The sequence below is a fragment of the Crocuta crocuta genome, unplaced genomic scaffold (genome assembly GCF_008692635.1).
Source record: "Crocuta crocuta isolate KB4526 unplaced genomic scaffold, BGI_CrCroc_1.0 scaffold167, whole genome shotgun sequence".
Taxonomy (NCBI): Eukaryota; Metazoa; Chordata; class Mammalia; order Carnivora; family Hyaenidae; genus Crocuta; species Crocuta crocuta.
Window position 1 is genome coordinate 3794557 of NW_027532406.1, and position 22577 is coordinate 3817133.

A 22577-nucleotide genomic window follows, 5' to 3' on the forward strand; every position below is an offset into this window, starting at 1 on the left:
TGCCCTTCCAAAAAGATATTCTTTCTCTCAACAAGGGGCAGGGGTGGGAACAAGAGGCACGATATGGAAAGAAAGCCAGGAAAAATCTTGTGGACAGTTTTCTGGCTCCTCTTCTCTGGCCCCTCTTTGCAACCCCCTGGGGAACAACAGGGAGCCAACAGCTTGTATCCATTTGGGAAAGTGGCAGTGGCTACAGAAGAGAAAAATACTAGGCCATTCAGCTCTCTTCCTAGACAGAAAAACAAAGCAAATGGTGGATGGTGTGTGGGAACGCACACATTCTGTGTCACGGGAGCAAATAGATTGGAATTTCTTACCATTGACGTGGAACCTAAGAGGCTGTATCTATGTTTGAGTAAGTAAAATGCAAGCTAGTCATTTGAATTGCTTCCAAATACACAATTGGAAGCTCTCTACGTTGTGATAATTTTGGAATAACCTATGTCTTTCCCCAAAGACAGTCTCATGACCTGGAGAATTACATGCACGCTGTGCTCTCAGAGTTGCACCCACAGGATTTTGCAGACTTAATATATATCCTTCATCCCAAGAGCCATGTGATGGCTAGCTGTAACTCTTGAAAACATAATCTCAGCGAAGGACCTTGAGAAACTGCCCTTGAAGCTCCCTAGCCTCAGCATAGGAGGTCTCCAGCTAATAAATGTTGAATGAGTAGCACATTAGCTCAAGCCAGTTCCCATTAGCAGTTTGTATGTAAAGACAAACTGCTGTCTCCCACCTCTTCCAGCTGTGTTTAAGACCTCAGAAATAAGGTAGTCTTGCTTCAGAAGAGCCTAAAAACATAAGAGGAGAGGTGCTGCCCCAAATCAAATTACAGAGGAGGTAGTAACTTTGAAGTGGGCCAAATTTCCTGGAGTGGAATTTTATAGTTTATTAGGCCCTTTCAGGTTCCAACCACACCTTCGTTATTCCACATATAAATAATAACAATAATAATAATAGGAAGTCACTGCCCAAAGTCAAGTCTGAGTTTTCAAAAGAACATTAATAAAAAGTCTAATTTGAGCATGAGAATTGTTCCTTGGAAATCTCTACTGGAAATTGTCTTTGAAAATCACAGAGGTGAGGCTTTATGCCCCAGTGGAGAGCGGTCGAATATAGCTTGCTGGAGCAGGCGGCCGCTGCTGCACACCTTGTGAACGAGAAGCATTTCACCCTTGAGTCTGTCTTGTAGGCTACAGCTTCAGACTCCTTTAATTCAGATATGTGGACTTTCTCCATCGCTCCATCCAATCTCACAGAGAGAGGTGCAGTGAGCACCCTAAATTGGTAAAACCTACCTAGGGGAGCAGGGGCCACAGCTCTGTTTCACTTGCCTCTGGAAGCCTGTCAATCACTTGTGCTTCTCCAGCTTCTGCCCGGCATCACCTTTCACTGAAGATCTAATTTACACATTGCAGAAAGTATTCCCATTTGCAGAAATTTCATCAGTCCTCTGTGTTGTTTCTGGGTGGTAAATTGAACCATAAATCAGACTTAAATTGAATCCTGGAAACTTTTGATATTGTCAAAAATTAATCAACAAAATGAATCAGCTCTGTAGAAGTGATTGGAATAACAAGAAATGAAGGATTGAGTAGTTGAGTTTATTTTTTGTTTGTTTTATTTTATGTTAGAGAGAGAGAGAGAGAGCGAGCAGAGCGCGAGCAGGGGAGTAGCAGAGAGATGGAGACAGAATCTGAAGCAGGCTCCAGGCTCTGAGCTGTCAGCACAGAGCCCGACAGGGGGCTCAAACCCACGAGCAGTGAGATCATGACCTGTGCCAAAGTCAGACGCTTAACCAACCAACTCCCAGGCCTCTTGGTTTTACTTTTTTATTTTTATTTATTTTTTTATTTTTTATTTATTTCTAGGAGAGAGAGAGAGAGAGCGTGAGCAGGGGAGGGTCAGAGAGAGAGGGAGTCACAGACTGAAACAAGCTCCAGGCTCTGAGCTGGCAGTCAGCACAGAGCCCGATGCGGGGCTTGAACCCACGAACCGCAAGATCATGACCTAAGTGAAAGTCGGACGCTTAACCGACTAAGCCACCCAGGCGCCCCCCAGGCCTCTTGGTTTTAGAAAAGAGATCTTCACCTAACACTGATGATGTTGATTTCTTTGGAAATAGATTTACTTCTCACTTAAATATGACTAAGCCTCATGGCTGTATTAGTTTATCCAAAACAGTGCTGTCCTGTAGAATGGATATGTACATTGCTTAGAAGGATGAAACAGTGTGATATTGAGATACAGTCTTTGGAGTCATACAGAGCTGCATTTGACTCCCAGTTCTGCCATATGGAACTTCCTGTTGCCTCGATTTACTCATCTGTAAACTGGAGCTGATAATATCCACTCTAGTGTTGTGAAGTGATTAGATGAAGGAATACATAGGTGAAGTTTTTGGCACATAGCACCTGCTCAGTAAATGGTCACTATTGCTAAAATGTAGTTCTTGTGTCCTGTTCATTGATACAGTCCCACTAGTGAGGATATGAATGTATAACAACTTACCAAGCTAACTGAGGAAATAAGAATTTCACTCTTGACTAACTGCTTCCTTATTTTGTATCTCATACTGAGGACAGAAACTGAATCTTCTTCTGTCCTGTACTTCACAATGACCATCACAGTGCTAGAAAACCAGTAGACATTCAGGAAATATTTGTTGACATGATCTTACTTAGCAATGTCTTGTGTCTTTGTCTTTCTATACTCCTCTTATGAGAACAGGATTATGCCCTGCCACATAAGAATCTTAAGTTTCCTGGTAACTTATCTTCCAGTAAAAGTATGGGGATATTTTTACCATCTTCAGATTGTTTTACTTTCTGGACCCGTCTTTACCCATTTTGTTCTTTATGCATTTTAAGTGTCACCAACCACTGCAACTGGCACAGAAATAACACAGAAATGTCTCCATTTTTAAATGAAAATCTTAGTTTTTCAGATATTAGTGAAATTAACTAGAAGTCCTTTATGCTTAACCTTTCCATCTGCATATTTAAATACATTTAATGAGTTTTTCAGTAGTTTTGTAATAAATAAGCATGTCTAATTAAGGCAGCCCACACCATGCATTTTTTCCAAGCTCTAGTGATGACCTAGCATTTGATTACCATTTTGGGGAAAACCTGAAAATGCATTGCTTTTCTTTGAAATCCTTAAAGGCTTGAGTATATAACAATATTAAGGGTGAGTATATTACAGATTGAGGAGTCGATATGACTTTATGAATGTACAGTTGAACAAATTTATAATAATTAGCTTTTTTTCAGTTTTTTGGGTTTTTTTACAGTAATTGGCCTGTACAGATTTTCTACTTCTTGACTCAATTTTGGGGGAAGGTGGGGTAGTTAGTATTTTTCTTTATTTTTTTTAAATTTTTTTAAATGTTTTATTTATTTCTTAAGAGAGAGAGACAGCGTGAGCAGGGGAGGGTCAGAGAGAGAGGGAAACAGGCTCCAGACGAGATCATGACCTAAGCGAAAGTCGGACGCTTAACTGACTAAGCCACCCAGGTGCCCCTGTATTTTTCTTTAAAATCCTCCATTTCTTGAGACTTAAGATCATAGCATAAACTTACAAAATGAATTCATCTTCAATGTCTGTATTTTTTGTTGCATACAATTTGTCATTTCTATTTTGTGCATTAGGATTTTCTCTTTCTTTTTTGATTAGGTAAACTAAAGTTTTATGAGGACATTTCAGGCAACCGGAAGATCACCTTTGGCCATATCTTCTCAGTTTTATTTATCACGTTCCAATCCCATTCATTTCTAATAGCACACAATCACAAGTTTTGTGAAAGTTCCTTAGGAGTTTTGTGTCTGTGACTTCCATAGATATCCGTCACTAATTTCTAGTTTCTGGCATTTTCGCCACTGTCTGAGAACACTTCCTTATCACCCTCTCACCTCCCGTGCTTAGTGCCAGTCTTCCTATCCAAGGGCTCAGTGAGCTTCTGCTAGGGTTCTCCACCACTTCCTGGGAGACTGCACTGATTTCCCAAAGGGCAGGGGGATTTGAGAGCCAGGTTTGCTAAATTCCTTCAATCTCATCCCATCTGCTCCATAACTAGTTGCTGTTCCTCTAAGTGGGTGACAGGTAGATGGTCTTCTCTAGTTTGAGTCCTGGGGGAAGATTCCCCTCGTTTGTAACTGCTTACTGATTATAATAAGTACTGGGAGGGAATAATTAGCCTTTAAGTTACCTCTGAGGACTGAGAAACGAGGCCATAGATGGCCCATAGAGCACTTACTGCCAATATTATTGCTCATGGATCGGAATGGAATTTTAACATTGTTTTTACCCCCACAAGGATGCACCTGCTCTGTAAGGTGTACAAGGTGTTACACCAGCTCTGTCTTATCCATGAAGAAACCGAAGCCCAGGGTAGTTGGGTGACTTTCTGAAGTCATAAATAGTTAGTGACAAAGGTGGAAGGAGAACGCACATCTTCTGTTTCTGATTAATTCTTTCAAATCTCAGTGAAAATTATACTTCAAAAATGCAGTCTCCACAGCCATCAACTATTTTCTGCCATGTAACACAGTTGATCATTCCACATTCCATGTCAAAATACTTTGCGTTTGACTCCAAGAACACTCTTTCTGTTTCCCTCCCAGTTCGAGCGCCATGACCCTGTGGATGGGAAAATTACTGAGAGGCAGTTCGGTGGCATGCTTCTGGCCTACAGCGGGGTGCAGTCCAAGAAACTGACGGCCATGCAGAAGCAGCTCAAGAAGCACTTCAAAGAGGGAAAGGTAGGTGTCTCTGTTCACAGGAAGAAAAGGAACTGTGGGAAGGCACTAGCATAGGTGCTAACAAAATGAGAGTGTCATGAAGCAAATATTATAACTAATTCATCTTTCATACTTGAAGAAAAATGAGTAGCAGATGAGGAGGAAGGGAGATTCCAGAATAACCCCCTAGGTTTCTTGTTCAGGCAAAGGGTGGCACCATGAACTAAGTCTGAGAAATTAAATAGAGAAACTGGTTTACAGAGGAAGATACAGACTTTAGTTAGGGATATCTTCAATTTAAGATACTGTGGACTATCCAATCAGAGATGAGTAGCTGGCACTTGGATATTCAGATCTACTTCAGATGACTGAGATAGGTTTGGGAATTATCAACACACTATTTGAGTTAAAACCATGAGATTGCCCAAGGAGAGTATTATACAGAAAAGACCTGTCCTTCTTTGGCCAGAGACAAAATCAAGTGGAACACTTAACATTTAAACAGCACAGGAAGGAGGGGCGCCTGGGTGGCTCAGTCGGTTGAGCATCCGACTTCAGCTTAGGTCACGATCTCACCATTTGTGAGTTCGAGCCCCACTTTGGGCTCTGTGCTGACAGCTCAGAACCTGGAGCCTGCTTCAGATTCTATATCTCCCTGTCTTTCTGACCCTTCCCTGCTCACACTCTCTCTCTCTCAAAAATAAATAAACATTAAAATTTTTTTCAATAAATTAATTCATAATAAACAGCACAGGAAGGAAATGATTAGAGAAAGTGGTGCAATGAAAGCCAAGGAAGTAGAAGGTTCATGGACTGGGGGCGGGTAGTGGGGAGTGTGTGTCTGTAATGTCACATGGCACAGAGAGAGTCCAGTAAAGTAAGAGGATAAACAGTCATTGGGTTTAGTAAAATGGTAATAATTGATGACTTTTGGGAGAACTGTTTTATTAAAGTGGAGGGCATATTAGGATGGGAAATAAGATCAACAATAGCCAAAGTATGGAAAGAGCCCAAATGTCCATCAATGGATGAATGGATAAAGAAGATGTATGAATATATATATGTATGTATGTATGTGTATATATATATATGTAGATACATACAACGGAGTATTACTCAGCAATCAAAAAGAATGAAATCTTGCCATTTGCAGCTACCTGGATGGAACTGAAGGTATTATGCTAAGCAAAATTAGTCAGAGAAAGACAAATATCATATGACTTCACTCATATGAGGACTTTAAGATACAGAACAGATGAATATAAGGGAAGGGAAGCAAAAATAATATAAGAACAGGGAGGAAGACAAAACATAAGAGACTCTTAAATATGGAAAACAAACAGAGGGGGGTGCCTGGGTAGCTCAGTCGGTTGAGCATCTGTCATGATCTCACAGTCTTTGGGTTTGAGCCCCGCATCAGGTTCTGTGCTGACAGCTCAGAGCCTAGGGCCTGCTTCAGAGCCTGTGTCTCCCTCTCTCTCTGCCCCTTCCCTGCTCATGCGCTGTCTCTCTCGCTCTCTCTCAAAAATAAAAAATAAACGTTAAAAAAAAAAGAAACAAACAGAGGGTTACTGGTGGCGTTCGAGGAGGGGGGAAGGGCTAAATGGGTAAGGGGTGGTAAGGAATCTCTCCTGAAATCATTGTTGCACCATATGCTAACTAACTTGGATGTAAATTTAATAAAAAAAAAAAAAAAGAATGGGAAATAAGGAAGCAGAGAGAGAGAGAGAGAGGAAGAAAATGAAGAGGGAAGAGAGGGGCTCCAGAAAGAAGGAACTAGACTGTGTTAAAAACGCTAAGGCAGAATATTATTAGTCTGCTTGGGCTGCTACAACAAAACACCACAGACTGAGTGGCTTCACCAACAGACATTTATTTTCTAATAGTTCTGGAGGTTAGAAGTCCATGATCAGAGTGCGGCAAATTAAATTTCTAGTGAGGGCTCCCTTCCTGTCCTTTGGACAGCCGCCTTCTGGCTGTATCCTCACATGGCCTCTCCTTGGTTGTTTGGAAGGTGCTAGAGAACGAGAGCACAAGAACACGCATGCACACCGCTCTCTGATGCATCTTTTTATAAGAACACTAATCCTCTCGGTTCAAGGCCCTGCCCTTATGACCTTGTTTAACCTTAATTATTTGCTTAGAGGCCCCACCTCCTAATACGGCCACAATGGGGGTTAAGGCTTCAGTGTAGACGTTTGGGGGGGTCATTCAGCCCGTAACAGAAAACACAAAGGTCTAGCATGTGAGGAACCAAAAGGGGACTATTGTGGTTGGAGCATACTAGCAAGGAGAATGGCCTGAGATGAGGTTTGAGAGGGAGATGGGGGCCCGCCGATGCATGGAGCCAGTTTGGTGGAATGGGAAGTTCTTTAAAGGGCTGTGAGCAGGGCACCTGGGTGGCTCAGTCGGTTGAGCATCCGACTTCAGCTCAGGTCATGATCTCACGGATCGTTGCTTCGAGCCCCACATCAGGCTCTGTATTAACAGCCAGCTCAGAGCCTGGAGCCTGCTGTATCTCCCTCTTTCTCTGACCCTCCCCTGCTCATGCTCTCTCTCTCTCTCTCAGAAATAAATAAAACATTAAAAATAAATTTAAAAAATAGAGGGCTGTGAGCAGTGAAATGACATGGTTGTGTGCAGGTTTAAATAAATGACTCTGGCCACTTTATGAAAAAACAATTTGGGAATGAGCAAGTATAGAAGCTGAAAGGCTGATACTAAGATTATTAGAGAATTCAGGGAGAGATGATTGAGCATTTTTGAGCAGCACTGCAATCAGAGACCATGAGTTTGTAGCGGTGCAGTACTCAACCCTGCTCTCTGATACCTTTCCACACCAGCTGCACCTGGTGTAGGAAGGAGCAGATGGTAGAATTGAGTCAGCCTCTGGGGTTTTGCCAGGGCATGGGATGGACAGACTGAAGCAGAAATCAATTAAAAGGCATACCTCTTAAAGATCACATACATACACACACCCCACAATGCCAGATCTCGTTCCCAGCCCAGTATCCTTTCCGCTGGACAATGATTACCATGTGGCCATGAGCAAGGAAACTGACCCAGCACTAAAGATGTTCCCTTCCCTACACAGCAGGTGTTCCCTCAGTTATGAGGGAAGACTCATCACTAACAGAAAGTGACGGAGGACATTGTTCTCTCCCAGAGACAGCTTTTACAGTGTTTAGTACCCAGCTCATATCTGTTGGAAATTGTAATTCAGAAAATCGATGGCAGGTGTTTAGATGGATTTTTAGTCTCTATGCTGGAAGCACCGTGTTTATGTTAGGAAACACTCTTTTCTTTTTACCAGACTAATTTTTAAGTAAGTTTGGTCCAGACATTTTTTTGACCTTAAAATAATTATCATAGGCTAATTCATGTTTTATTATGAATTTTTTTAAAGCAATAAATTGGGTGTTGGAGACCTCTCCCTTGAAGGAATAGAGTAGCTTTAGCAGGAGTTAATTTGGGGCCTGGAGACCTTGCAAAAGAGCTCTGAATCAGAAGGACAGATTTTGTCAGATGATGAAAATCTGGGCTGCTAAATTACTTCTGGCCCTGAATTTCCAGGCTGCTGTAGCAAGGAGATTGAGACTGATTGTCCTCTCATGTTGATTGGTTTGTGAACATAGCAATTAACTAAAATGAGCAATAATGAAGGGCCTTTGCTCCTAAGGGTAGCAGTCTACCTCTCTAGGACCATGTCTCATTAAAGGGGAATCACCATCTGCTTCTTAATTGGTTCTTTTATTTCACTTTGGATTCGTTAACATGAAAATGTGAGTTTTCATTTGGCTCACGTTAATCATTTTTCTGTGTGGGATTCTGCACAAATTATCAATCCAGACCTAAAAGATGGATGGTCCTAGTGGTGGCATTACATAAATATTTGCATATTGCTTAATGACCATGCAATGTTTCTCGGCCTTTCCCATTTTTCTTTTTCTGTCTTTCCAATGGCCTTGTTAGATCTCATCTTACCTTTGAGAATACTGAGACGGAAGAGAAAGAGAAATTAATGACCCACCCAGAATCTGGACTGAAATCCAAAGCTTTCAATTCCAGATCTTGTCCTTTCTGTACCAGAGTTCTAACCATACCCTTTCTCGAAAGCAGCGCTTCTCAGCCCTGGTCACCCAGCATCGCTTGGGGAAGTTTTTCAGAAATGTGACTGTTGGGGCCCTCTTCAAACTGACTAAATCAGAAGTTCAGTGGGTAGGTCCAGGCATCAGTGTTTCTGTTTGTTTGTTTGTTTGTTTTATTTCTGAGAGAGAGAGACAGCATGAACCGGGGAGGGTCAGAGAGAGAGGGAGATCCAGAATCTGAAACAGACTCGAGGCTCTGAGCTAGCTGTCAGCATAGAGCCCGACGCGGGACTCGAACCAACGAACCGTCAGGTCATGACCTGAGCCAAAGTCTGACGCTTAACCCACTGAGCCACCCAGGCGCCCCCAGGCATCAGTGTTTCTTAAAAGGCTCCCAAGTGATTCTCATGTGCTCTTCTGCTCTTGAGTCACTGCTTCTGTGCACTCCATCGGCGTCTCTAGCTTCTTTGTCCCTGAGTAATAGCTGGATGGATTAGGGAACCTGACATGCTGAAAAAATTACTATATTTGTGCTCTGTCATGTTTCGTTTTTAACAAGGTCAGTTTTCATTTCTTTCTTCCTTTTTTTCTTTTAAATAGGGAACATGTTTTGTTTTGGCTTTATTTTAAAAATTAGCCTTGAGGCTCTTGAGTGGCTCAGTCTTAAGTGTCTGACTCTTGATTTTGGCTCAGGTCATGACCTCAGGGTCAGGAGATTGAGCCCCATGTCAGATTCTGTGCTGAGTGTGGAGGCTACTTGAGATTCTTTCTCTCCCTCTCTCTCTCTAAAAAAATTAAATTAAAATTAAAAAATAAAATTAAATAAATAAAAAATAAAGTAAAAATTAGTCCCTATCCTCTACCAGATTTTCCCCATTTCCTTCAATATCCTTTTTCCTGTGAATAATTCTTCTGGACCAAATCTGACTCAGCTCTAAAATGTGCTTATTTTCCTTCTCCTTATTAAAAGAAAAACAGAGTTTTTTGAGACTTTATAAATGTAATTCACAGGGATGGTTCTCTCTGCTTGAGTGTGCAGAAGCTGCAAATTTTAATTATTTAGCAAATCCACTTAAGGCTGAACTGAAAATTACATTTAGTTCAATGTCAGACATTGCTTTGTGTGAGACACTAAGCCAGGTGCTGTGAGAAAGATAAAAGATAAACATCATCTATCCTCAAGAAACATATAGTCTCTAGTAATTTAGTAAGAAAAAGTATATATATATATATGCACACAACTATATAATTTCATATTCAGTATTTATTGAGGACCCACTATGTGCAAAGCACTCTTATAAATACTAGGACTACAGTAATGAGCAAAATCAAGTCCGCCACATAGCACTTAACATTCCTAGCGTAGGGAGACAGATCATAAATAATTATAATACAAGGTAACTGACTTGACTTTGAGCCTCTTAAGAGCAGTGTCCTACTCATCTTTGCATGTCCACCATATATTGAGTGCCCCATAGGCAAATGTCTGTCAAATGCATTGATAAATGTATTAAGTACCCAATAAAGCTATGAGACTTTTTGAGAGCACCAGTAAAAAGACTAGAACCACCAAAGAGATTCCTGGTGGTGATACAATTTGAACTTGGCCTGCTTTTAAGCAGGGTAGGATTTTGACAAGCAGAAGTTTGCTTTTGCTACATGTTTCCTCTTAGATCCCTATCGTCAACAACCTTCTGTCTATATCATTCTTATTATAATGCTACAAGCCATTATGCAGGGTTGGCACTTAACCAGTTATAATAAAACTATTAGATTATTAACTTGGCATATCATCTGTAGATAATATTCATGTGGGCTCTCCTATTCACTTATTTTCACAGCTATTTGAGAGTTGAGCCAGATTGTGGTCATCATGGAATATCAGATTCTAGAAACATGGCTGCTTAGCACTTGAAAAACTCTGACTCCACTTACTAGGTGCCCATCAAAACCAATGTGCCGTAGAGCACCTGAGGCGCAGCCACTCAACTAAAAAGACTAGAAACTCTATTGATTAGCTTTGTTTTACTGATTAGCTTTAAAAACTGGAGTACTAAGCTGTGAATGACTATTAAGAGAATTTATGAACTTTTTCTCTATTATATTTCTAGTTTTCCCCCACAATTAGTTTCATACACTTCCAAGGTATATGAAAGGTATACTTGCTTCTCTTTTCTATTCCTGAAGGTCCTACACAAACCAGAGAGGAGTGTATAGTTCAGAGCTTAATCACATAAACTCATTACGATTGGTTCTGTGGTAATGAGCTGCCAGCCTACTAAGGACTCAACATACCATTTACTGAGTACTTGCTGTGTAGTAGGCATTTTATCTGTCTTCTCCTTAATGATCACATCCTGTTTGGGGGCTAGATTCCCCATTTTTCAGATGAAAAATACTCTTCAGAGCCTTAGTTATTTGCCTGAAATCACACAGCATCTTAAGAGGTGGCACAAGGATTCAAAGTCAGGACTGTCTTATTCCACAGTCCATAGTCTTCCTGCTAATGAGCCTATTCAATGCTACTCCTTATTCTCCTTGATTTGAATAAGCACAAGGGTTTGGGGGAAATAAGAAAACTGGTGTATTGCTAGACTCTGGCCTGTGGTCTCTCAGGGAGATGGCTAAAAAAGTAATCTATGGAATCATTTTGTGGAAGAACTGGAACATTAGGCTAAGAAGTTGGGTTTATCCATTTGGCCTTAGAAATCACTGATATTTTGTGAGTAGGAGGAACGAACACATAAAGAAAGTGATGTTTCAGGATGAGTAGATATTTGTAGAAATGTAAGTAATAGAAATGGTGTGATTTCCCCCCAGGCAACAGCTGTAGAGAAATATGGGGTTTGTAATGGGAAGATGCTTTATTGGAGCCAGGAGGGCATAGTAACACCTGTGAAAGAAAAACCAAGAAATTGGTGACAGTGACCACATGTAGGGAGGGAGATTGGAAGACAAGGGTAGAGGAAGAACTGCTTTGTACTGTTCATATATTACTATTCATAGTATTTACCTATTACCTCCTGTAAAAATAATTAATTTTTTTTTTCGAAAAAAGCAGAAGACTGAGCAGATGATAAATAAGATTGGTGCAAGGCATAGCATATAAGAAGGAGAAAGGAGACTATTTTATCTTTCCAGTGGGCCATAGAACGAATTCAGGCAATTGAATTGATTCCTGTCAGATGGACTTCCTATGACTGATTAAAAGACAAGGCAGGGAAATCATATTTGACAGTGGGTTTACCCTCAGCCACAGCCTGTCAGCACGAGATATCTGGTGTAGACAGCCGACTCCTGAGGAAGCCAAATTTCCTTACCCCTCTTTCTACTGCAACTGCATTTTATTTGGTTAACAATTTTATTGAGGTAGCATTTATATACCATAAAATTCACCTGTTTCAAGTGAACAATTCAGTGACTTTTAGTGAATTTACAAAGTTATGCAGTCTTCACTGCAATCCAATTTTAGAATATTTTCATCACCCCGAAAAGATCTCTTCTGCTAGCTTGCAGGTAGTCCCCGTTTCTGCCCTCACCTCAGACAGCCATACACCTTTTTCTCTGTCTCTACAGATTTGTCTCTTCCGGATATTGACATAAATGCATTCATAACATAATATAGTCCTTTGTGTCTGGCCTCTGTTACTTCTCGTCATATTGTGAGGTTTATCGCTACATACTGTTGCTTGTATTCATTGCTGTGTTTTATTGCTGAATACGGTAACTAGTATTCCATTGTATAGATGCACCACATTTTGTCTACCCGTTCATTGTTGAACATTTGAATTGTTTCCAGTTCCAATTGTTTCGGCCATTGTAAATAAATGTAATAAATAAAGACCTTGTGTACAGGTCTTTATGTGGACCTATCTTCATTCCTCTTAAGAACATTACTAGGAGTAGAATGGCTGGGTTGTATGGAAAAATTGAGTTTAACAAAAGCACTGAACTGTTTTCCAAAGTAGATGTACAGTGTTACATTTCTAGTTTCTCTACATTTTTACCAACACTTGTTATTGTTATTTGGTTACAGTCATTTTAATAGGTAGGCAGTGGTTTCTCATTGTGGTTTGATTTGCATTTCCCTAATGATGGATGAGCTTATTAGCCATCCATATCTCTTACCTGGTAAAATGTCTATTCAAATACTTTTTAAAATTGTGTTATTTTCTCATTATAGACTTGTAAGTGTTCTTTAAATTGTTCTGGATACAAATCCTTTATCAGATATATGATTTTTAAACATTTTCTCCCAGTCTATGATTCGTCTGTTTTTTCAGTATTTTGAAGTACAAAAGTTTTTAAGTTTGATGAAGTCTAACTGATCAGTTTTTTTCTTTTATAGATTTTAATTTTGCTGTCATATCTTTTAAGTGTATTTATTTATTTTGAAACAGATAGAACATGAGCAGGAGAGGGGCAGAGAGAGAGGAGAGAGAATCCCAAGCAGGCTCCACGCTGTCAGCATGGAGCCCAACATGGGGCTTGATCCCACAAACTGTAAGATCACGACCTGAGCAGAAATCAAGAGTCGGGTGCGTGGGGTGCCTGGGTGGCTCAGTTGGTTAAGTGTCCGACTTCGCCTCAGGTCATGATCTCAGGGTTCATAGGTTTGAGCCCTTCGTGGGGCTCTGTGCTGAGAGCTAGCTCAGAGCCTGGAGCCTGTTTCGGATTCTGTGTCTCCCTCTCTCTCTGATCCTCCCCTGCTCTCTCTCTCTCTCTCTCTCTCTCACTGTCTCTCTCACTCTCTCAGAAATAAATTAAAAACATTTTAAAAAATTTAAATTCACTTTTGAAATATCTATTTAAATTTTAGTTAATATATAGTGTAATATTGGTTTCAGGAGAATTCAGTGATTCATCACTTATATACAACACCCAGTGCTCATCACAATAAGTGCCCTCCTTAATACCCATCACCCATCTCCCATTCCCCTCCCTCCCTCAACCCTCAGTTTGTCCTCTATCATTAAGAGTCTCTTGTGGTTTGTTTCCCTCTCTTCTCTTTTCCACCCTTCCCATAGGTCCATCTGTTTTGTTTCTTAAATTCCACATGTGAGTGAAATCATATGGTATTTGTCTTTCTTTGATTGGCTTATTTCATTTAGCATAATATATTCCAGCTCCATCCACATTGTTACAAATGGCAAGATTTCATTCTTTTTGATAAATTCACTTTTTAATAAACATAAAGAAGTGTTTCAACTCTCCACAAAGTATATTAACCTTATCGTCTTTTTTTCAGTCATCTAGAGTGCAGGTTTTTTTGTTTTATTTTCATTTATTTTGAGAGAGAGAGCAGAGGAGGGGGTAGAGAGAGAGGGAGAGAGAGAGAATCCCAAGCAGGCTCCACATCGTCAGTGCAGAGCCTGATGCGGGGCTCAGACCCATGAACCATGAGATTATGACCTGTGCCAAAACCAAGAGTTGGATGCTCAATCAACTGAGCCACCCAGGCGCCCCTAGAGCTAGTTTTATATAAGTCCATCTTTCCCAAGGTAGATAGTTGAACAATTGGACACAGAATAAAATAATTCCTCCTTCTTCCACTTCCCCATAGTGTGTCAAAAAATTCCCTGTGGGGCACTGGGTGGCTCAGTTGGTTAAGCGTCTGACTTCGGCTCAGGTCATGATCTCACGGTTCGTGGATTCGAGCCCTGTGTCGGGCTCTGTGCTGACAGCCAGCTCAGAGCCTGGAGCCTGTTTCAGATTCTGTGTCTCCCTCTCTCTCTGACCCTCCTCTGCTCACACTGTGTCTCTCTCTCTCTCTCGGAAATAAATAAAATATTAAAAAAAAATTCCCTGTGATGCCATGCCTAAGAGAAGGTTATTTCCTTCTGCGTACTATTCTGCAGGTTAGGTCACCTGCCAGTGGCTTGTACACAGCTATTGCCTTCCAGTCTGAACAGCTCAGCTTGCAGAAAGCACATCCTTTCACTTTCCATCCATGAACCTCATGTTAGAGTCTTATTCTAACTTTGTTGCTAGAAAACCCTTTGGATTTTTTATTGAGGTAGTTATGAAGAAATAAGGATTTTGTGACTGACATCATCTTTTCTTTAAGAATCCTATCTAAATTGTAGGCGCTGTAAAATCAAGGCCCATGTCCAAAGCCATTTTATTGCCCTCACTGTTCCTGGCAACGTGCTGAGTTGTTAGTAAGTGCTCAATATAGATTTTTATTGTATCTATATAATAAAGGGTAAAATGTTACATATTTCAATTTAATAATGGCATAATGTGATGTGTATCCCACTGTTTTGCTAAATCATCAAATGAATAGCCATTCAATTCAGATTTTCTCACTGTCTGTCCTCAAATAATTCTCAGCATGAGTACTCTGGCCTCGACCTATTGTATTTGATGTTTCATGATAAATAAACAAACATTAGATTTGTTTTTGTCAGAGTGGGTAGCATTTCCTGTACCATGCCCTTTGTTTTAGGAATTTTATGTTAACCATTTTTAGGTATACAGTTCAGTGGCATTAAGTACATTTATACTGGGGCACCTAGGTGGCTCGGTCAGTTAAGCGTCTGACTTAGGCTCAGGTCTCATGGTTTGTTAGTTCAAGCCCCACGTCAGGCTCTCTGCTGTCAGCACAAAGCTTGTGCCAGATCCTCTGTCCCCCTTTCTCTGCCCCTCCCCTGCTCATGTTCTCTCTCCCTCTAAAATAAGTAAACCTTAAAAAAAAAATCTTAAAAAAAAAAAGTACATTCATACTGTTGTACAACCATCACTACTATCTGTCTTCCCAAACTGAAACTCTGTACCCATCAAACAACAATTCCTGGGGCCCCTGGCTGGCTCAGTCAATAGAGCATGCAACTCTTTTTTTTTTTTTTCCACAGAGAGGAGAAAGTGGGGGAGGGGCATAAGAGACTCCCAAGCACACTCTGCACTGTCAGCACAGAGCCCCATGCAGGGCTCTAATTCACAAACCATGAGATCATGACCTGACTTGAAATCAAGAGTCGGACGCTTAACCAACTGAGCCACCTGGCCACCCTGGAGCGCCTAACTCTTGATCTCAGGGTCATGAGTTCAAGCCCCATGTTGCGCATAGAGATTTTTTTTTTTAAAAAAGAAATTCCCATTTCTGTTTCTATAAGCTTAATAATTTAGGTACCTTATATAAGTGAATCATATGGTATTTGACCTTTTGTGACTGGCTTATTTCACTTGGAATAATGTCTTCAAGTTTCATCCATATTGTAGCTATGTCAGAATTTCCTTCCTTTTTTAAGGGTAAATAATATTCCATTTTGTTTACACATTCATCTATCAGTGGACACTTAGGTGTTTCCCACCAACACATGACTTCTGATGGAGGAGCGGAGAAGACGGTATTAGTGTCTCCATCCAACAGCAGGTGATATTGCAGGTGTACTTCTGGTCCAGTAGAATTCTCCTCTGTAAGACTGATTCTAGCCTAGTATTTACATTAGATAGCATACTGAGGCATTCGTATAAGGAATAAGCCCTATCTCTGGATGCTCTAAGTCAAAGCCAAAAGAACAGCCTCAAATAAGGGAAAAATTACTTCCGGTTCACTGCCAAACATTATGCAACTTGGCACATAGTAGGTACTCCACATATGTTGGAATGCATGCTTAAATTCAGATGTACCACTATACATAAATTGCCAGAAACTAGAAACAGCCCAAATAGAATGGATAAAAAAATTGTGGTATATTCATACAACAGAATACTAACGGCAATAAAAGTGAGTTAACTACAGAATATAAAAACATAGACAAATCTAAACGAGAGAAGCCACGTATAATAGAATGCATACTGTGTGATTCCATTTATGAAGTTCAAAACAAGCTTAATTAAACTGTTACGGTTTGAGGATGCAAAACCAGATAGTAATGCTGTTTAGAAAAAGAAAGAAATGAATCCCCTAAAAGCCAGAATAGTAATTAACACTGGGAAAAGAAGCTTATGACTGAGAAACAGACATGGTGAGGGGAGAGAGAAAGGCTTCCACAATGCTGATAATAGTCTCTTCCTTGACCTAAGTGGAGGTTCTGTGGGTGTTCATTTTATAACAGTTTGTTGTACTCTTTTGTTTTGTTCAGCTTTCTATATGGTCATCATATTCCACAATAAAAAGTTTTTTAACTTCTGTTCTTGGGAAATTATATAGAATTGCATTTTAGTTCTTAGTTTGATTGATAAAACAAGAAAGATACCATAGACCTGAGTTCAGAGAATACCGGGAAAGAACTATATATTGTCTATACTAAAGTTTCCTTATTACTGACTTCCCCATGTGGCTTTCTGGGCCCTCTATTTTGGGGAAATGAAAATTGGAAGGGAGCAGCACTGAGTAGAAGCCAGTCAACACAGCAGTCCCTTTAAGGATCTGATGCTTCATTAAAAGGCATTCATCTCAGTGTCTCCCCAGTGTTACCCACTTCTTAGAAACTGTATTCATTTCCATCACAGCTGTGTGAGAAGTGGGAAATAGGCCAAGAGGGCAAATCCTCCCCCCTGTAAGCAGACCGCCTTGGTCCTAGTCATACAACTACTCTCTGTTGAGCCATCAAAGAAAGTTCCATCAGAAATCAGCAAATCTTTGAGCAAGTTTTGAAAAGAACTTCATCCAATTAAAGTTAAGTGGTAAATTGCTTCAGATAGTAGCTTTTAGATTAACAGTTTCCCAGTTGCTTGGGTTCTGCTAAATTCTGAAACTGTTCCTCTGCACAGCACTGACTTTGGTGATTTTTTAATTGGCTTAAGCCTCAAAAAGCTTAGCTGGCCTAAGGGTAGATTATTAAAATGGAAGTCCTGATTCTAGTCCAACTTGTTAAGATGTATAACATGTAACAGATCAAGGGGCAAGAGTTCATTTAGGAAGTGTCATAATAGAGATTGTGACTAATTGGAGGGCACTATTTTTAGTAAAGATATACAGCCATCACTGTAAACAGCTTCGTGTCAGATTTTATATGGAATGGGAAAGCAATTAGCCTGCTTGCTTTTCTCAGGGTAAAATTCTAGAGTTGGGTTCCCTATACAGATTTGGCATTCCTTGACTAATTTATTCAGCTTCTGTTCTAGACATAGCATACTTTTTTTAAATTTATGTATTGAGAGAGAGAGAGAAAGGGAGGGAGGGAGGATATGCACGCAAGTGAGGGAGAGGAGCAAGGGGAGAGGGAGAGAGAATCTTAAACAGACTCGGTGCTCAGCATGGAGCCTGACATGGGGCTTGATCTCAAAACTGTGAGATCATGACCTGAGCCAAAATCAAGAGTCAGATGCTTAACCAACTGAGCCACCCAGGCACCTGAGACATAGCATAAATTTCTGATTTATTGATATGAATAACCACCTAGTTCTCTGTATTTTGTGCTGCTTTCTGTTACAGGTTCCTGCCTTATCTTGCTGTCTCTCTTTTCTCAGGGTCTGACATTTCAGGAAGTGGAGAACTTCTTTACTTTCCTAAAGAATATCAATGATGTGGACACTGCATTAAGCTTTTACCATATGGCTGGGGCATCTCTTGATAAAGGTAATGAAACCCAAAAGTTTTTTCTTGAAGGCATAAACACTGAATCTGTATTCTGTTAGGTGACTACCACTCCCTAGCAGTAATCTGTGAGTTTTTCTTAACATTGTTTTTCATTTGTTTTGTTGCCATTGCGTGAGCCTTGCATTTCACCCTGAGAGACCAAGCTCAGCAAATGTATTTTCTTGTGCTAAAGGCCATAGTCAAGGCAGATGTCCATCTTTAGAAACTTTGGAATTTCTCTCATTGGAGCCAGAGTCATGACATACATAAAGTGAAGCTAAAGTCAGCACGCATCTCATTCTTTGGTGGGAAGCAAAAGTTTGGTTTATTTCTTGTGTTAACTTGGGTTTTTTGCTTTGTGAAGATAAAATTGTGGCTCAAAACAGCACCCCCCTGTTGGCTTACCTCCTAGACAGTTCCAGTTAGTACAGGAAATGTGAGAGAGGAGGGGAAGTGAAAACACTATTTTTCCCCAACATTTTATTACGAAAAACTTCAAACAATAGGGTTCCTGGGTGACTCAGTCAGTTAAATGTCCAACTTTGGTTCAGGTCATGATCTCACATTTTGTGATTTCAAACCCCACATCGGGCTCTGTGCTGACAACTCAGAGCCTGGGGCCTCCTTCAGATTCTTGTCTTCCTCTCCCTGTGCCCCTCCCCCATTTGCACTTTGTCTCCGTGTGTGTCTCTCTCTCTCTCTCTCAAAAATAAATATCAAAATTGATTGAAACTTGTCTTATGGTCCAGATATTGTCAGTTTTTTGAAGAATATTTCAGTACATTTGGAAAAAGTATATTCTGCACTTCTGAATATAGTGTTGTAAAAATGTCAGGTCAAGGTGGTGGATGGTGTTCAGATCTTTTATGTTCTCACTGACTGACTTTTTTGTCTAGTTGCTCTGTCGGTTAGTGAGAGAAGGATGTTAAGATCGCCACATATTGTGCTTGCTTCCTCAGCACATACACTAAAATTGGACCAATACAGAGAAGATAAGCATGGCCACATTTATCACTTACTCATATTTGCCACTGTGAGTGCTTTTCATTTATTCCTGAGTAACTAAATTTTTATCTGATACCACTTCTTATGAGTATGAAGAACTTCTTTAGTCATTCCTTGTGGGCCAGATCTGCTACCAGTGAATTCTCTTAGTTTTTGGTTGATCTGACAGTGTCTTTATTTCATTGTTGGATACTAGAATTTCTAAGTTTTAAACCTCTCCAAAGCACTGACTGAGGTTGTATAAACACAGTCTTGCTTATTCAGCACTCCGGTGAATTCCTTAAGATTTTCTAATATAAGACGATGTCATCTGCAAATGGAGATTATTTTATTTCTTCCTTTCCAAGCTGGATGCCTTTTACTTAATTTTCTTAATCCACAGCTTTTTTTTTTAAATGTTTATTTTAGTTTTTGAGAGAGAAACAGGGCACGAGCTGGGGAGGAACAAAGAGAGAGGGAGACACAGAATCCAAGGCAGGCTCCAGGCTCTGAGCTGTGAGCACAGAGCCCAAAGCGGGGCTCGAACTCACAGGCTGTGAGATCATCACCTGAGATGAAGTTGGATACTTAACCGACTGAGCCACCCATGCACCCCTTAATCCACAGCTTTTTTGAAGAACAGTTGCTTGTTTGCTTTTTTGCTTATTTAAAATAATACTTCTGACCTTTGTAGAATCCCTTTAAAAAAATTAATGCTATCACAGAGGGTATGTATGTATATGTAATATCACAGGGTTAGTTCTCCAGAATAGCTTTGGTTCTATTGCTCTATTTCACAAAATGGATTTGACAGCATCTGACTATCTAAAGATATAAGACTTAAAGTTATCATTTATTGTAAAATTAAAATTAATAAGTTCCTCTTTATATTTGCATACATTTTTGAACAGCTCAGCTAAAGACAGTAGAATTGCTTTAAAGAACAATTATCTAGGATGAATCACTGTCTGTGTCAAAATTATAGGGTATATAAAGTAGAATGATTCAGGATAGTGGTGGCAAAGGAAAGTGCAACCTAGTGGTTAAAAAATAAAATAGGCAGTGTTTCTTTCAAATGACTCCAGGCCATTTCCTGGGATGTTCAGTCTCCATATAATCCATGCCTCATTATCCGTGCTATTTAATAGAGGCAGTGTTACAAATTATACAGTCATATCTGACATCCGAATATATGTTTGGCTTTGAGATGTATGATATTTAGCATTTGTTTTGACTTCTTGGTTTGTTTTAGCTGTGTAACTTTGAATCCCTGAGTATAAAACGATAAGATATCTAGGGGAAACTGGCCTAGATTCATACTAAATAGCAGGGAGAAGACAAGTGTATTCATTTCCTAGGCCTGCAATAATGGATTACCACAAACATGGTGATTTAAAAAACAGCAGTTTATTCTCACACAGTTCTGAAGGCCACAAATCCAAAGTCAAGATGTTGGCAGAGCCAGGCTCCCTCTGAAGTTTCTAGGGGAGAGTCCTTCCTTGCCTCTTCTAGTTTATTGCAGCTCTGGTTACTCCTTGGCTCGTGGCTACTTGTCTTCACATGGCCTTCCCCTCCTTCTCCCTACATGTCATTCTTCTGTATATCTCTTGAAAGGGCACTTGCCATTGGATTTAGGGCCCACTTGGGTGATCCTTAGCCCAGATCTCATCTCAAGATCTTTAATTTAATTACATCTATGCAGACCGTTCTTCCAAACATAGTCACCTTCACAAGTTCTAGGGGGTAAGATTTGGACATATCTTTTAGAGGGTCACCATTCAACCCACTGTAACAACCAAGAACTAAGTATCACCCATGTGTAGTCCACAAAGTAAGGACAAAATGGTGGGGTGGGGGACAGTGAATTTAAATTACTTTGAGAATATTTGTATTGTCTGTTTGAAACGTTAAATTTTTTTAGAAACCTAATTATGCTGTTTACCTGGGTAACTTCTATTTAGCTTTCAAGTCTCAAATCAAATGTCACTTCCTCAGAGAGGCCTTCCCTAACTACTCAATATAAATTATAAAAACTAACTATATTGTCTGTAGTTCTTATAATTTAAAAAAAAGAGGTATTAGCCTAAAATCTTCTGCCTTTACTATTGTCATCAATTCCTATCCATAAGTTATGGACAAGGGCTTTAATTTTCACAAATATGGCTAATCAGGCAGAGCAGAGACCACTAACTATAATATTTTTATATGTTAGTCACTCAATAAATACTTACTGCATTATTAACCACCTATCCAAGAGCTAAAAAAAACTGCATTATCCTTGATTTCTTGCTCTGTCTCCCCCACATTCATTTCTTCACTAAATCCTTGGCTCTCTGCTCCCAAACGTATCCTGCATCTGACTCCATTTGTGCATCTCCCCTGCTAAAGCCCTAGTCTGTCTACCCAGGCTGACACGTCCCATATGTCATGGCCCTTGTATACTCTCTGGGTTCATCAAATACCACTTTCTTCCCAGTTCGCTCCACTCCACATTGTTCTTTGTTTATTTTCCAAATATACCAAGTTCGTTCCCACCTGAAGACCTTTGTTCTGGCCGTTCCTTCACCTCAAGGGCTCTTTCCCATGATCTCTGTGTATTTAGGCCCCTGTGATTCAGTTCTCCTATAACTCACTTCCTCAGAAAGACCTTCCCATTCTAAAGTAACTCCATCAGCCTGTGTCATAGTAATTGTCAGTACCTGATATTTTCTCATGTGTTTATGTGGTTATTATCTGCTCCTTAGCATGCTTATATGTCTTCTTAGCATGCTTATATGTCTTCTTCATATCATAGGTTATATTCCCTATGCCTAGGACAATACCTGGGATATAGTAGACATTTTGCAAATATTTGACCAATAAATAAGTGAATAAACGTATTGATGGATGTGAATAAGACATAGGATCTCAAGCCAATAAACCCTCACCTTTCACAACAGACCCAGAGAACAAACTCATCCTATTAATTCATTGTGTTCTTCTGTAACCCCTGTCTTTTAGACTTGGCATATTTTTCACCTTCTTGCATGCTTAAAAGGGTGATATCAGTTGTGATAATCGTTCATGTGCCAGCATGTGCATGGAAAGACTAGTGTGTGTTCAGTCACCCTGCCAGATGTGCAGCCTCTCCTTGTACTTTGCCCTTTGCTTTCAAACCTTCCTAATCCTGACAGTCCTCCTAGTGATGTCTTCATTCATTTGAGCTCTACCTGAATTCTCCCTCTGCAGAACCAC

At 40.1% G+C, this 22577-nt stretch overlaps 1 protein-coding gene across 4 annotated transcripts in view; it reads left to right on the forward strand.

The window, feature by feature from the left end:
• The window catches only part of MICU1 (mitochondrial calcium uptake 1), a 238544-nt gene that overhangs the window by 197744 nt on the left and 18223 nt on the right, over positions 1 to 22577 (forward strand). For all 4 annotated transcript variants that reach the window (XM_077778570.1, XM_077778572.1, XM_077778571.1 and 1 more), the window contains 2 exons: positions 4629 to 4766; positions 18251 to 18359. In XM_077778570.1, coding sequence (XP_077634696.1) covers positions 4629 to 4766; positions 18251 to 18359 — 247 coding nt within the window. The remainder of the gene's footprint in view (positions 1 to 4628; positions 4767 to 18250; positions 18360 to 22577) is intronic.